The sequence below is a fragment of the Podarcis erhardii genome (assembly GCF_964252035.2).
Source record: "Podarcis erhardii genome assembly, chromosome: 1".
In the NCBI taxonomy this organism is placed as follows: domain Eukaryota; kingdom Metazoa; phylum Chordata; class Lepidosauria; order Squamata; family Lacertidae; genus Podarcis; species Podarcis erhardii.
In genome coordinates this window covers 135688159-135704832 of record NC_138497.1, presented here as the reverse complement: position 1 = coordinate 135704832, position 16674 = coordinate 135688159, and the positions used below count along the sequence as shown (strand labels likewise).

At 44.1% G+C, this 16674-nt stretch overlaps 1 protein-coding gene across 1 annotated transcript; it reads right to left on the bottom strand.

Annotated features, from left to right (window-relative positions):
- Nucleotides 1–462: 462 nt before the first annotated feature.
- On the bottom strand, nt 463–16414 carry ASB1 (ankyrin repeat and SOCS box containing 1). The gene is made up of 5 exons (XM_081849153.1): nt 16306–16414; nt 13279–13420; nt 12043–12345; nt 5148–5533; nt 463–939 (listed from the first exon to the last, which is right to left on the bottom strand). The coding sequence occupies exons 1-5, from the start codon at nt 16364–16366 to the stop codon at nt 809–811; spliced, it is 1023 nt and encodes a 340-aa protein (XP_081705279.1). The 5' UTR covers nt 16367–16414; the 3' UTR covers nt 463–808.
- Between the last annotated feature and the right edge of the window lie 260 nt (nt 16415–16674).

Below are 16674 nucleotides of genomic sequence, written 5' to 3'. Positions count from 1 at the left end.
AACACATACACACAAGATAAAATGCTTCAGAACTGTGGTTACCTCATGCTACTGATGGACAAGATTTTTAGTATACTTTACACTGTGCTGAAAAGAAACTGGAATAAATTCCACAACAGCTAATCATCAAGACAGCAACAATAATTTACTGGTGATTATTTGAATAGCATGGAAAAATCAGATGAGTGCATTTTAAAACATATATGTAATTTGCATAGGGAAGGCACGACTGGGAATATGTAGGTTGTTGGAGTTGGCTGTATGGCGAGGGATGAGGCAAGTCTTGGAACCAAAACCATGTAGATTGCGACCCTGAACTACTTTCTGCTGCCTATGACTGCAGAACTCATCCTGAGCCCGCAGAAGAGCAGGACTGCTCACCTGGCCTCCCTCTGGCTGAGTTGCTGCCTCATCCCAGGATGGAGAAGGGCAGCCCCGAGGCACAGCCTTGCCACAATGCTGTGGAATAACAGCACATGCTTTAAATAAACACATCCGCACCACTAAAGACAAATACTGTCTGCACTAAAGCTATAGGACCATGTCCTATCTTTTCCATGATACGTGAAGCACTGTAACACATCAGATCAAATTCACCAGGAAGCAGCTTTGCTAAAACCCAAATTATAGAGAATAATTAACAGAAATAATATCATGAAAATAATTTTATAGCATTAAACAAACACAAACAGTTCTTCCTGTTTTCAATTGCTCACTCTTAAAAAAGCAAAATCCTCATTAAAGGGGGGGGGGGAGAGGAAACAATGAAGGAAGGGAATTGTCCTCTAAAACATCCAAGGATGTTTTACTACTGTTTATGGAGTAAAAAATTTATGATTTGGTCTGGCACTGGAAGAGTATGGATCAGGTGCAGACGACGTTTCCCGAGTGTCCTTCGCACTGCCACGCGGCACAAAGACATCAGACTCCTAGGGCAGCCTGTAATGCAACACACGAGAAAGAGACAAGGAGAGAAAAAGAAAAAACTGAATACCACAGCAGACCCACAACTCCTAGTCCCACAAACACCTATGCCTAGTTAATACCTTTAGGCTGCATGCAGAAGTGAGAGGTGCACCCAGCTCTAAGCAGAACTTAGGGCTCATCGCTTTCACCCAGGGAAAACCCACTCTGCAGTGCTGAACTGGAGAGAATGTCAATCGGGCTTCCCGCAAATTGGTGTTTGCTTCGATTCAGCACTAAAGAGTGGGTTTTCCTGGAAAGTGGAGTAGCAAACGCTCAGTCCCCTGCTTTCTAGGCACGAGGCAAGTGGAAGTGTGGAAAAGCCATAAGCAGGGAGAGAAAGAACTAAGCAGTGACTCTGCAGGAAGGAGCTGGTTGGATATCACTGCTGCTCACCAATCTGAACTAGCTGCCGATTTGTTACCAGGCCATATTTAAGGTGGTACTATTAGTATATAAAAAGCCCTCAGTAGCTTAGCTTCAAGTTTACTTGAAAGACTGCCTTACTTTGTATGTGCCTACACAACTGCTTTGATCTGAAGAACTGGCACTTTTACACATAGTTCATAAGGTTTGTTCTGGACTTGCAAGGAATTGATCATTCAGTGCAGCAGTACCTACAGCTGGAAGGCCCTACCCATTGATATTAGGCAGGCACCCTAAGGGAGCAGGTAGCACTGTGGTCTAAACCACCGAGCCTCTTGAGCTTGCTGATCAGAAGGTTGGCAGTTTGAATCCGCACAATGGGGTGAGCTCCTGTTGCTCTGTCCCAGCTCCTGCCAGCCTAGCAGTTCAAAAGCACACCAGTGCAAGTAGATAAATAGGTATCGCTGTGGCAGGAAGGTAAACAGTGTTTCCGTGCGCTCTGGTTTCCGTCACGGTGTCCCATTGCACCAGAAGCAGTTTAGTCCTGCTGGCCACATGACCTGGAAAGCTGTCTGTGGACAAACGCCGGCTCCCTTGGCCTGAAAAGCGAGATGAGCCCAGCATCCCAGAGTCGCCTTTGACTGGACTTAACTGTCCAGGTGTCCTTCACCTTTTTGCCTACCCTAATGCACTGTTTCAGACACCTGCTAAAAAACTTTTGTTTTAACAAGCATACCCAGGCATGTAATTTTTACCTGCAATTGTAATATGTAGTTTTATTGCAATTGTTTACATTTGCTTTTTATGTTAATTTTTAATGTTTACTCTGAGTAGCATTATTAAATGAATATTTTAGGTTTCTTGTTTGTAAACCACTTTGAGATGTTCAACAGAGTAAGCAGTATATACTTTTTATTAAATAGTATGTACTGACCTTTGTGATGTACGTTCTATTTGTTTTTTGGATGTAATTTTATTGTTTAATTTACCGCTGCTCAGTGCAGATATTTTTCTTAATTTTGGCAGTACAGAAATGTTGGTAAATTAGTGTCAAGTGTTGATAGCAACTTCTTAAAAAGGACTTCTTTCTCAGTAGGATTTATCTCTGAATAGGCATGCATAGTATTGTGCTGTTATTTTGCCAAGGGGGTGGGGTATTTCAAAAATATTGTAAGTACTCTAAAGTCTATGGCCTACAGTGAAGCTTCTGCTTAAAAAACCAAAGAATATACCAGCAGTGGATCAATCATCTCAGACAGTACATAGCTTCTAAGACATTCTGCAAAGAAAGAAGTCCTGGTTTTGATCATCCGTATTTGTCAGTCTGCTTCTGTGCATACTTACTCAGACACAAGTCCTGATGTGTAGAACAGAGATTGCCCCAAGAAAAATGTGAACTGAACAGCGCTGCAGCCTGCACCTACTTTACACCTCCCAGGGAGTCCTCAGATCTGATTCTTAGGCACAATCAGACATCCTTGGTAGGAATGGCCAACCTGAGGATGGGGTGGGGATGCAGGCTAGGGGGAAGTTCATGCATTTGTCCTAACAAGTCCACGGGCAGGCGGCATTGCGACTTGGCCATGGGCCGGAGGACTGCAGGCCTGTCTGCAGATTGGCCTATGGCAGGCGGGCCTGGGTTCAGGAATTCCCCAGGGGGTGGTCTCAACCAGCCAAGGGGCCTTGCTTGGGTCTGCCCCCTGGGGAAAAAACTGAGATGAGCCCAGCACTCCTCCTCAGTTTCAGCAAGGCAGGCAGGGGAGGAGTGTTGGAGAAGGCGGCCTCTTTGAGTTTCAGTCCCTCTGTTGCTGGCTAACATCAATATGGTCTTAAATATTTACTTAAGTGCCTCAAGCCTTCAGCAATTAATTGAGACAATTAATCATGTGGATTACTTATCTGTTTTTAATTGGAGCAGACTGATGAGAACTGCAGTTGAATGCAGCTTGTGTGTTTATGCTCAGTAAAATTACTTAAATTCATTTTCAAACTAACAGGCTGGCCTGTATTGCTTTCTTCCTAAACTGGATGAATAGATTTCAGTTCAATCAAGAACGTAGAATAGAATTAAATGGTTGGAAGGTACCCCCAAGGGTCATCTAGTCGAACCCCCTGCAATGCAGGAATCTCAGCTAAAGCGTCCATGGCAGATGGCCATCCAACCTGTTTAAATGCCTCCAAGGAAGGAGAGTCCACCACCTCCAGAGGGAGACCATTCCACTGTTGAACATGTCTTACTGTCAGAATTTTATTTTCATATGTTTGTCAGAATCTCCTTTATTGTAACTTGAAGCCTACCCTTTAGGGCAGGAGAAACAAGCTTGCTCCAACTTCCATTTGACAGCCCTTCAGGTATCTGAAGATGGCTATCATGTCTCCTCCTCAGTAAATCAGTTGGCTGGGGATTTGACTTTACTGGACAGGGTCACACTTGCCTATAAAGAGCAGGTTGCTGAAGTTCTACATCTGGTCCAGAACACATTTTATCAGCTTCAGGTGATATTTCACCCACATCTACTGCAGGAAGACAGGGACCATGGCAATGTGCTCCACATGTGGCAGCTGTTGAAGAACCTGGCTGCTAACAGGCATGAATCAATAGTCACATCCAGAGGCTGCTTGGCCCTTTTCAGTGACTGAGGAGAAATGGTGTTGTCTCCCCACTGCAGGCTTGCGAGGCTGCAGATTACAGCGAGATCTCGCAAGAGGCCCACAAGATTTTGCCGGAACCTGCCACTGCTTCTCCTCACTTCTCCGGCACTGGTGGGAGGGTCAGGTTGGCCCTGAATATATCTTCTTTGGAAATATCTGCAGCAGGCTTCTCGTTGGTTCCCAGACCCAACTCAAAGGGATGGTTCTTACTTGTAAAGACTAAAATAGGTTTTAGTGTAGTTGTATCTGTACTGCCTATCAAATTTAATACTATATGGTTTTATTATTATGTAGTATTCTGCACTCTTCTACTTTTAGTAGAAGAGCAGGGTATAAATAGATGATTTATGATGATTATTTAATCCTTATTATCTCAGGGAACAACGCCTCCTGCCTGACTTCCATGCACAGAGCTTTTTTTCAGCCGGAACTCACCAGAACTCAGTTCTGCCCCCCCCCCTCAGCTGGGTGCCATGGCCATTCTAAGAGTGAGGGAGGTGTTCACGGTGAGTTCCGGCACTTCTTTTAATAGAAAAATATGCCACACCCACCTCTGCAGCACTGATGAGCTCCTCCTCTGAATTCCATCTTATGAGGAGCCTAGATTTATTTGTCTGTTTACAGTAAACAAACTTTATGCACCAATTGACCAAAGTAAAATCTCTAAAACCTTGTTTGCAAGGAGTAGGGCTTCCTTGTAGGGACCCCAGTACTATGGGTCACAACAAGATTCCTACAGCTTCCTCCTTGCTAACTTACTGAAAATAGGCAAAAAGATTTCTGTCTCAGTTGGCCTTTGAAAATGAATTCATTAATTGTTCTGGCTCTAATGTGGATTGTAGCTGTGTTTCTTTTTTGTTTTTACTGTTTTAGTTAAATTATTTTATTTTATGGGTGTTTTATTAGCTTTTTGTTTGTGTGCTGCTTTTGAAAGTCATATGGAAAATTCTATATAAATTGCTATAATTATTTAAATGAAAATCATATTCAGATACTATTAAATTTCCATGTTATGTATTAAAAACATTTCCCCATTTTCATCAGTTAAAAAAATCCCCAATGAAAATTTAAACCAGCTGACAATCCTAATAGAGGTACTTTCAGTTCACTACGCACTCCTTTTGCAGGGATAGAATATGAATACCAAAATAACTTTTTCCACTCACTCCTGGCTTCTTTGAACACCTGCAAGGCTTCTGGGTTCACTTTGATCCTTCCTGTAGCTCCTTCTCCCAGAGTCTCCCATTTCACCAGATTCAAGTTGGCACCAAAGTCAATCAAGAGGTTGACAAAAGCCACATCACACCCATGTCTCAAGACTGCATCCATGACACACACCGCAGAGCCCCTGGAGAAGCCCTGGATGTTGACAGGGCCACAGGAGTTAAAATCTGGGTTGGCTCCCGCTTGCAGAATCAGCCGGAAGCACGGCAGGTTGTGATAGGCTGCGCTAATGTACAACGGGCAGACCACCAGGGATGTGAGCGGCCGGGAAGATGGGCTGGGGGTCCCAGAGATCGAATGGTGATTTACATCCACATCAGCGCCATACCTGAGGAAAGAAAATGAAATTCATTGGGAAAGACTATGGCAACCCTGCTTTCATTAAGCTCTTTTGTGGCGGCGAGATGGTGGCTAGGCAACCTGCAAAATCCTGCCCCGTTGGACTTTATGTGTCTTGGACCAAGCGGGATAGGAATAAAACCTTGTGAAGTCGAGCAGGAGATGGTCGTCCTCCACCAGATTATGTACCTCTAGCATTAGGTGAGAGCCAGTGGGGTGCAGGGTTTTCGGTGTCAGCCTTGGTCCTGGGGAGTCAAGGTTCAATTCCCCACTTGGATATGAAGCTTACTGGTTCAGCTTCACCTGCCTCACTGGGTTGTTGTGGGGAATAAAGGAGGAGGAGGAGGAAAACCAAGACCACCACCTTGAGCTCCTTGGAGAAAAAGGTAGGATATAAATGCAATAAATACATAACAGGTGCAATCCTCAGACAACAGATAAAGACAATTCCAACAAGAAAGAAAAGCATGAGGCACTAAAGAAACTGGTGTGGCTGCATAAGGAGCTTGGAGAAGAAATGGAAGAAAGGGGAAATCACAAAGGAGGAGTATACACAAGTAGCACAGTTGCCCAGGGAAGGTCAGGTGGGTCGAAGCTCAAAACGAGCTCAGGCTAGCAAGAGAGGTTAAAAATAATAATAAAAGGTTTCTTTGGCTTTGTCAAGCCAAAGATGACAAGATGAGAGTCAAGCAAGTGGTAGGTCCTCTCCATGGAGAAGACGGAGAAATGCTACTGGGTGGCAGAGTGAAGGCCTACTTTGCCTCTGTCTTCACCCAAAAGGAAAGCGATGCCCAACCTGGTGATAACAGAATAAATGATGTAAGGAGGGAGCTGCAGCCCAAGATAGGAAAAGAGGTAGTAAGGGAACACCAGGCTACTTTAAATGAACTTAAATCTCCAGGGCCTGAGGAGCTTCACTGAAGGGTATTAAAGGAGTTTGAGGATGTAATCTCAGAGCTTCTGTCTATAATCTTTGAGAATTCTTGGAGAACAGGTGAGGTCCCTGCAGACTGCAGGTGGGCACATGCTGTCCCCATCTTCAAAAGGGGGGCAGGGAGAGAAAAGATCCAGGTAGCTACCAACCAGTCAGCTTGACATCGATACCTGGAAGGTCCTAAAAAGCATAATTAAACATTTAATATGTTAGCACTCAGAAATGCAGGCTTTGATTACAAAGACCCAGCATGGGTTTCTCAAAAATAAGTTATGCCAGACAAATCTTTTTTTTTTTAACAATAGAGTTAGAAGCTTGGTGGGTCAGGGGAATGCTGTGGACATAGTGTGTCTTGATTTCAGTAAGGCTTTTGACAAAGTTCTTCATGATATTCTTGTGAAGAAGCTGGTAAAATGTGGGTTGAATAAGGTAACTGTTAGGTGAATTTGTAACTGGTTGACTGACTGATCCCAAGGAGCGCTCCTTAAAAGTTCCTCATCATCCTGGAAGAAAGTGACAAGTGGGGTGCCGCAGGGTTCTGTTCTGGGACTGTTGTTGTTCAATGTCTTTATAAACGACTTGGATAAAGGAATTGCGGGAGTGTTCATCAAATTTGCAGATGACACCAAACTGGGAGGGGTAGCTAATGCCACAGAAGAAAGAATCAGAATTCAAAGTGACCTTAACAGATTGGATAACTGAGCCCAAGCTAAAAAAATGAATTTCAATAGGGACAAACAATGGTTTATACACTTAGAACCAGCTGTACCAATATACGATGGGGAACACCCAGTGGATTCAAGTTACTGAAACATCAGGAAGAACTTTCAGACAGTAAGAGCTGTTTGGCAGTGGAACGGACTCCCTTGGTCAGTGGTGGACTCTCCTTCCTTGGAGATTTTTAAGCAGAGGTTGGATGGCCATCTGTCATGGATGCTTTAGCTGAGAATCCTGCATTGCAGGGAGTGGACTAGAGGACCCTTGGAGTCCCTTCCTACTCTAGTCCACTCCCTGCAATGCGGGATTCTCAGCTAAAGCATCCATGACAGATGGCCATCCAACCTCTGCTTAAAAATCTCCAAGGAAGGAGAGTCCACCACCTCTTGTGGGAATTCTCTGACTATAACTGCATCATCAAATGTTGCTCTCGCTTGCTATACTGGCTTCCTGTGCTGTCAGGTTCAGGCTGGGTTTTTCTTTGGTCGTCTGGCCACCTTGCCCTCTTTGCCTCTCACTGCACTGATGATTCCTCTCTCTCCCTCTTCAGTTTCAGAAGCTACAAGTTCACATGAGCATCAGGGTAAGGCAAAGAGGCTTTGGTAAATCCCTCTCTAAAGGTAGTGCCAATTAAATCTGCTTTTCACCGCATGTGGTTACAGACAAGAATATATATCTGCCAAGTAGCCAGCTTGCTAGTTGCTAGGATAGCTTTCACATGGCAAGACGGAAACAGAGAGTGTTTAGCAATATTCAGAATGTAAACTATGAAAGCCAAGACTCCAGCGATGTGCTGGTGCGAAAGAATTGTGCTGCCCCCTGTGGGAAAACTGGGGGAAAGCCCAGATTGAGCTCTCCCCGACTAAAATGAAAAATCACATATGCTATCCTGACTGTTTTGGGAAGCATAAGATTGAGGTTGTCTAAAATGTGGCGCAATAGAGGAGAGGGATGAAGGGACACAGATTCCTTAAAAGAGCCAGGCCACCCTGTTGGACTGCAGAAGCATAGAACCAGAAGTTACTAAAGGTATTCCAGCCAATCTCCTGCCTCAATTAAGTACAGTTCTCCCCATGCATAGATCACCCCCCTCAATGCAGGCCACAGTATGCCATATCCATAACTTAAGGGAGATTTCAGAAGAATTTAGGTTAAGTGTTGACAAAATCCTCCAGCATTTATTACTGGTAAGATCATGAGATTTGAGATTCTGCCCTGTATTGTACAGTGGTACCTCAGGTTAAGAACTTAATTCGTTCTGGAGGTCCGTTCTTAACCTGAAACTGTTCTTATCCTGAGGTACCACTTTAGCTAATGGGGCCTCCCACTGCTGCCGTGCAATTTCTGTTCTCATCCTGAAGCAAAGTTCTTAACCCGAGGTACTATTTCTGGGTTAGCAGAGTCTGTAACCTGAAGTGTCTGGGTTAGTGGAGTATGTAACCTGAAGCGCATGTAACCTGAAGCATATGTAATCCGAGGTACCACTGTATATGCAAATAATAATAACACCACTAGAGCACTGTTTTAGATAACGCATATATCCAATTTCGTTGCACTTGTGCAATGTTGCACTTGTGTAATGACAATAAAGAATCTATCTATCTATCTAAGTACTTTGAATATTAGAAGTACTCTATTAATATGAAGTAGTAGTATTACTGTGCTGATCTTCCTCCTCTATCCCATACCAACTCAAGGGGGGGGAGAGGGGGGAACTGGGGGTACCACTGAGGTAGCCCCATTTTTGGTCGCTTACCACTTGTCCTGCCTCTTTGGCCCTTTAATGTGACTGTTCCAGTGCTGTCAACTCACACAAACACCAACAGCATTTCCGAACTTGTTGCCTTCTAGAGATCTCCTCATATGACTTTCACTATTGACAGACACAAAGATGCACACACCTTCAGGAAACCAACCTTTTGTGATAATAACGGTTGGCAGAGTAGAAAAGCATGGAGGGCAGCAGAAAACAGGGAAGGCGGGAAATGGCAGCTCGTCAAATGAATGGCCAAGTATTCGTTTTCTGTTTATTGCTAGACAGAGCTCAAAGAGCTGAGCAGGATTTCAAAGCTATCACTGAGAGCAACATGTTTGTTTGAAATGTAAATCCTGCAGACTAGTTGCGCTTGCCAAGGCAGAAGTCACCAGAAGCAAAGCAGTTGTGTTTGGCTCTGCTGTAACCAGGAAGGGGATTCCACTCTAAGCAGAGTCTCCAAATGTCCCTATGGAGTAATTATGTGACTTAGGAATAACTTTCCCTTCCCATCCAAACAGTCTAAGAATGAGGTTCTGCTTTCCTAATTATATATTTCCATTCTACCTCCACTCCCTGGTTAATAAGGAAAGGGTGATATTATTCTGTGCCAGGTTTGTGGGGGAAAGTCCTGGTTATGTCTGTATGTAGAACTTACTAGTTATTGTGGAGCTGGAAAATACCACTTTGAAGAACACAGACAATTCCCTGTGAAGTCAGTCAGCACTATCTGCACGCTCAGAGACTAGTCAGGCTACACAAAATCATGGGGTGGCACATGCTCTGCTTACAGTTTTTGTTTTCTGATTTGGCCTTTCAGGAGAGGGAATTCTCCAGAACCCTTTCACATGATGAGGAAAGAGCCTCCTACTCATGAAAAGGCTGTTCTACCTGACAGAATCCTAGAACTGTGGAGTTGGAAGGGACCCCAGTCACCAAGCCCAACCCCATGCAATGCTGGAATCTTAGCTAAAGCATCCATGGCCTCTCATGCCAGAGTGTTGCCCATGAAAAGGCTGACAAGTGAAACTAAATCTGTAAGATGTTTTCTGTTTCTGTAAGAGTGTTTGAAACGATAAGAACTGCTGTAGAACTTATCAGTTTGAGCAACACTTGCCCAAGTAATTGCAAAACAGTGGTAGTGGCTATTTGCTTTCTGCTCATCCTGGTTTTTCAGCTCCAACTGTTTTTGTTTTGCATTTTAATTTTGAAAATATCCAAGAAAGGCCTACTGAATCATGCTGGGAACCTTATTTCTCACCACCCCAAATAAAAAATGGTGTCCTGCTTCTGAATGGCTGTCAGGAGACGAATCCGACGTGCACCTAGAAAGTTGTATTGCAGTCTAGTTGAGGGATGGGAAGCAGGAGCTCTCCTATTCACTTCTCAGACAGTCTAAAATTTCTTTTCCCGCACAGACACATGAAAAGCCATCTCAGATAAACCATGTACACTGTGAATTGGAAATGGGGACACAGGTGTGTTTTCAGTGTAGCTGCATGCACTGCTAAACTAGGGCATGTGTCAGATGGATGGTTTATCATGTACCCAGGTCAAAAATGTTGGAGAGATGTTCTAACATAGGACAGTCCCTTCCCCCCCAAAAGTATATTTACTTAGGTCATAATTCTTAGGGTCAAGCTAGACTGGATGTGGAATTTTGTTTGCTTGCTTTAGCAGCTGGGCATATGTATGTATCTGTATTTTATTGGATGAGTGCATTTTCCATAGTATGAGTGGCATAATTGATATTTTAAGCTTTCCACAAAGCAATTTAAACTGATTAATAGCTGCATTTCAACTTGACAATCTGGTATTAGCATAGTCATCTTGAAAGAGAAATTATTTAATGAGAAGATATTGGCTAGGGTCAGTTAATTTTAAACTTGAAAGCTTTCCAAAGTCTACATTTAATATTGCTGGCTAAGAGTCCTTGCAGCAGAAGTACAAATCTGCACACCATCACCTTACACCAAAATTCATATAGATCATAGAGATGCAAGAAACCCTGGATGTGGTTCTGACATGTGGGTCTGCCACCATCACATGTGGTTTGGCTCACAGAACTGAATGGCTCATCTGCCTCCACTGCGACATGACACTTCAAACATCAGCTTTTCAGATCTGTATACAGAAATTTTTTTGTGTACACCTAACTAAGTAAAGTGGTGTTTAATTAATGGGTGTTTAAGAATGTGTATCTATCTTATCTATTGTAGGCATTTATCTCCCACCCTTCAACAAGTTTAGCGGAAGGCACACCTATTAGAGACTTGGGACTGGTGGTGTGAGTGGCTATTGAGTATACGAGGTGGCAATCCAAGGGGTTATTTGTTTGTTTGTTTGTTTGTTTGTTTGGCTCTGGACATATTGGCCCTAGAATGCCAACTCTTTATCTGCCTTCAGATCCCAGGTTAAGGAAATGTGTTATTGGTGAAGGCTTTAATCTGTCTGGTTCCCATACCAGGGATTGTTTCTGGCTTTGTTGCTTCTCTCTTTGAATTTTGCTGGCTACAATTTCATTGTAGTGGTGAGACATATTTTTAACCATTTTTAATGTTTTTATGACTCATTCTTTACCAGCTGCCTTGAGGGTGGAGAGGTGGGGTCAAAATGGGACTTTAAATGTTTAACTTTGGCAAGAGAGAAGATGGAAAGCCAGACCTTCAAGAGGGGACATGAAGGTTTTTGACCTGCAATCCCTGTTCCACATGTCAGACATCAGCATGGGATGGTGAAGCTGCTGTGTGAATAACTCATATATGTTCTTATTCTCAGAATGGTCAGGAAGGGAAGAATAAAAGTGTGCCGTCTTGAGCACGTTTTTGTCAGAATGGTAACACATTAAATTTTGCAAAGAAGAAAAAGACAAAGTGTATATATTTGAAAGGATTTTGAATTTCTCCTACCCTAAAAATGGAAGTCTTTCCATTTTCTGAGGACCCTCCCCCAACTCTGCCTATCTTCTCTCACTGACAATTTCTGCCTGTTGGAATTGAACAACTGAGAATCCTTTCCATAGCAAACATACCCTATTTGGCTGACCGGCAATTGGCTCCTGGGCAAAGATGAAGCAAAATCACTCTGCACTTACCTGATCAGCTCTCTCAGGATGTCAGTGCTGCCTACCCGGGCAGCATGATACACGGGGGTGCTGCGGTGGTGACGGCTCCCATTGGGATCAGCTCCGGCTTGCAGAAGGATCTGTGCGCATTCCAGATGCCCATTCACAACAGCTACGTACAGGGCAGTTTGCCCTTTCACGTCCACAAGATCAATCTCTGCCCCTTTCTGAATCAGGAAATCCACACAATTTCCATGTCCTGCCGTGGCAGCAATCCGCAGCGGTGTACAAGGCAGCCAACCACAACACCACACGGATTTCTCATTGATGCGGCTGAAGAAAGCAAAAGCAGCACAACTAAGTAATCCATGAGCGTCCCTGGATCTTGCCTTGCTTCCCCCTGTGAGCATGCACTGTTCTCAGCAAGTGTGGGGCAAAAAATGAGAACAAACACCAACTTTCCTCTCCCTGGATTCTTTCCCTGGGTGTCCTATGTTATCCATAGCAACAATTTTCTGACAGCATGGGAATAAAATCACGTCTAAATAGATATATAAGGCACAAACACATGCAGCCTTTGCTAACCTGCCACTCTTCAGTTGTTTTGGACTACGATTCCAATCAGCCCCGTCCAGTATCCATTTGATGCAAACAGTCTGTCACTGACTGCACACATGCACACCCAAACCTACCGTATTTTTTGCTCTATAAGACTCACTTTTTCCCTCCTAAAAAGTAAGGGGAAATGTGTGTGCATCTTATGGAGCGAGTGCAGGCTGTGCTGCTATCCCAGAAGCCAGAACAGCAAGAGGGATTGCTGCTTTCACTGCGCAGCGATCCCTCTTGCTGTTCTGGCTTCTGAGATTCAGAATATTTTTTTTCTTGTTTTCCTCCTCCAAAAACTAGGTGTGTCTTATGGTCTGGTGCGTCTTATAGAGCGAAAAATACGGTATATGCAACCCCAGCTTAGATACATACACCCAGAATTACGTATGCCTGAATAATTCATAAGGAAGGCTACCCATAATCTGAAGTGTACAAAAATGGACAGAACAGATCTGATAGATGGAATAAATGTGCAGATGGAACCTGGAACATACAGAGCCCAGGAGGATGATCAGCAGGAGATCCCCATCTACATACATCCCTTTGAACCCTCAGTGTTCCTCAGTGACTATTTGCATGAGGCTAAAATGTACTCAGGGCTAAAGTGTTTGATTTATCACCTGAGAATCCATGCTCCATTTCAGTAAAATTGAGAGCTACCTTTGGAAGTTCTCTTCCTCCAACAGGTTTTTAATGGTTTGCAAGTCTCCCACATAAGCGGCATCATGCAGTCGGGTGTCCTCACAGTGCTCGATGGGGTGGTCACAGAATTGTTCCTTCAGCCACTCCTTCAGATTGCGACCTGTGCTGGAGAGATTGTTGCTGCTTTAGGTCATAAAACTCAGCAGGAGCTCAGCCCTGACCAGGAGGTTCTGCTATGGTCACTGGAGTAACCCACTGCGGATGAGAAAGAAGCAGGGCCACAAGAGAGGCCTTAACCACATTTACCTTTTGCTCAGGTCTGTGCTTTAAAGCTCCATATCCAACCGCTCTTTATTTCGCCCCAAAACATTCTCTGTAAAAACCCGCTCTTTAAAGCTGAAGCGCAACCAATGGCAATTCAGGTTTTCTGTGAATTGCTGTTTGCTCTGATTCAGTGGTAAAGTCACAGAGCTTTAAAGCACAGACCATGCCTGGAAAGCACAGAGGAGAGGTAAGTGTGGAGAAGCCCTGCATAAGAGGGTCAGGTGGGGCCTGAGATATTTTCAACCTCTTTGAGACCCTGTACAGACTGGTTGTTGCTTTTTCCAGATATTTGAAGGTCATGTGGCAGAACTATTTTGCCCTCAAGTATAAGATGTTCTTTTATAGGTTTTATAGGTTGGGAAGAAAACAGCTAAAACATCAGCAAAACCTATATGACAAGAGACCATTGTGGGACATAGCACTATCCTACTGTCTCCAAACATCTGAATAATTATTTTTTACAATCCAATATGTCCTAAAAACAAATGCCTTTGCATGCAGTGAATAGGTGTTTGAGCCACTTACCATCACATTTAAAAATATCAAAGATTTGTAAAGTTGCCTAACATGTTTCATAATATGGCTCCTCCATTATACTCAGCCAAATAGGCATGAGGCAAAATGTCCCTAGATATATTCTGAGCAGTCTCCTTTGCTCAAGGACTCCTAGCACAATGCAGACAAAAGATACTTGTAACATACAAAGTGCTTTGTGATGTTTAGAGTTGTTACCTAGCTTGGAGCTTCAGAACAAAAGTAAATGAACACAATCATCTGGCACTCCTTCCCTACAGCATCAAGATACAAATAAACATGTTCAACAAAACCAATTTTCAGTTGAATTATATTAGCAACTAGAGAAAACAGGGAAACTAACATAATTAGACATCAGCAATCGAGTCCTAATTCTCTCACTGATATTGTAAACCTATGTTTCGAGTGTTTTCCTTCAGGTCATACAAACTGCAATACAAAGACTTATCTATCACCACATCATCTAGAAAACAACATGAAAAATTAGTTTCGTAACTATGTATAAGAACCTGCGATGAAATCTGTTATTAACATTTTCTGGGAATCCCAGGAAGTAAGGCAAACATGAATTAAGAATAATTGCTTGCTGCATTAAAAGCCACAATCTTCAAACCCATTTGCTAGAATGACTGAGAACAACTGTGCGGCCTGGGAATCCATTAGCAGACAATTACATTTCTTCCCCAAACAAGTCGCTGTGATCTGATTAGGTGAAATGAAATTATAATTGCATGTGTAAGATTCAGAGATATTTGCCTGTTAAATATTCTGAAGGTATTCTGTAACATATCCTACTAATAATACAATGTTCGTTCTCTCTCTCTCTCTCTCTCTCTCTCTCTCTCTCTCTCTCTCGTGTGTGTGTGTGTGTGTGTGTGTGTGTGCTGGTGTTATAGAGGAGTGGCTGATGCCTTTTTCAAAAAAGGTAAATATCTGTAGATATTCAAGACAGTAAAGTGCTTTAAATTTGCTCATGAAATTTGCTCATTGCTTAAATTTGCTCATTTAAATTTGCTCATGAAAGTTAATCTCAGCAAAGCCCCAGATATACACAGAAATGCCTGTTTGAAGCATTTACACACACAAACGCACATCCAACATTCCTTGCTTCCTGTATTTGGGTGAGGAAGCAGATTCTATACTCACACTACTATGTCTCCCAATTTACCCTTTGAATATAAGAGTAAAGAAGTGTGCTTAGTTAATTTATTAAATTTGTATCTTTTCTTTCCACCACACTGAACACTATTGCAATGAGGGTAAAACCCAAGAAGAAGCGGCAAGGGCGTCTGTATTGCTGGTATATGCATTCAGCACTCAATGTTTATAGAAAATCAAAGCACCACTCATGGGTGTAGGCAGGAATTTTGTTAGCGGGGAACAGAGCCTTGGATTTATATTGATTTTTATTAATTTTGATTGATGGGGGGTGGGGAGCCTGGCCTTGCCCATGGCACCGCCATTATCCCTATTTTACCGAAACAAATAGCAGGGGACATGGAGCAACATTTCCCCCAGATTCATCGGGCAGCTGAGCTAAGAATACAGGTCACTGGATGTCCCAGCCCCAAAAGGGACCACAGTCCCCAGCCGAGGGTTTCCAAAAACAGAAAAGCACAAGCGTTTTTTGAAAGCACTGGCTTATTGCATACAATCTGCTTACTCTTATCAAATGCGGTCCAGTAGATCATGGTGAGGATAAAAGCCAACTAGTTACATTAGCAAGGCTATTTTCCAGTGAATAACTACTGAAAATCAGGCGCAAAGCACCCCTCCCTCCCTCCCTCCCTGAGCCTCAGAACAGACGCGTGAGGGAGCAGAAGTAACAGGTTGTAAATAGGAGCAAGGTGGGCACCGGATGCGTCTCAAGGGCCTCCAATGCCCGGGGAGGGAGCCGCTTAAGTGTCTTGAGGATGCTGGTAAATTTAAGCAGAAACCTGCTCGGTTTAGTTTGTTGAGCGTTTTCGAAGTCCACTCTGATGGGCGCCTGAGAGATACTCGGGTGGAAAATTCCGTATCGGAATAAATATGCACCACTTACTGGAAAGAAGCCTGAGGGGTCGGCAGCACCCGACTGACACGAAGGAACGAACGCATGCACACAAACACACACACACGCGTCAGACTCTCTTTAGCGTGTCAGATCCCCCCGAAGGGAAGACGGGTTCCCGGCGCCCCGCACGTTACCTGCCTGGCCCCGCGCGGGCCCCGGAGGAGCCCCTGCGGCTTCCCGGCTTCCCTCGGCCATCAGCCCCGCAGGGAGCGCGCCTGCCCGGCCTCTCCAGCCGCCGCCGCCGCCGCCGCCTCCTCCTCCCGGCGCCGCCTTCGCTCTCGCCCGATTGGCGGACAGGCCGCCACGCCAGGGCTTCCCGCTTCGCGTTAAGGTGGTTCGCGGAAGTCTTTCCCCTCTGGGTTTCGCGTGGGGGGGTCGGAGCATGAAAGGCTAAAGCGTTTGGGGGCTCGATAGGTTTTCGTTTTTAAAAGATGCCTGAGAGGAGACAGAGGCTGGTCAGGTTGTAAGAACTCTGCCTTTTGGCGGGGCTGCGCCTGCCCTGC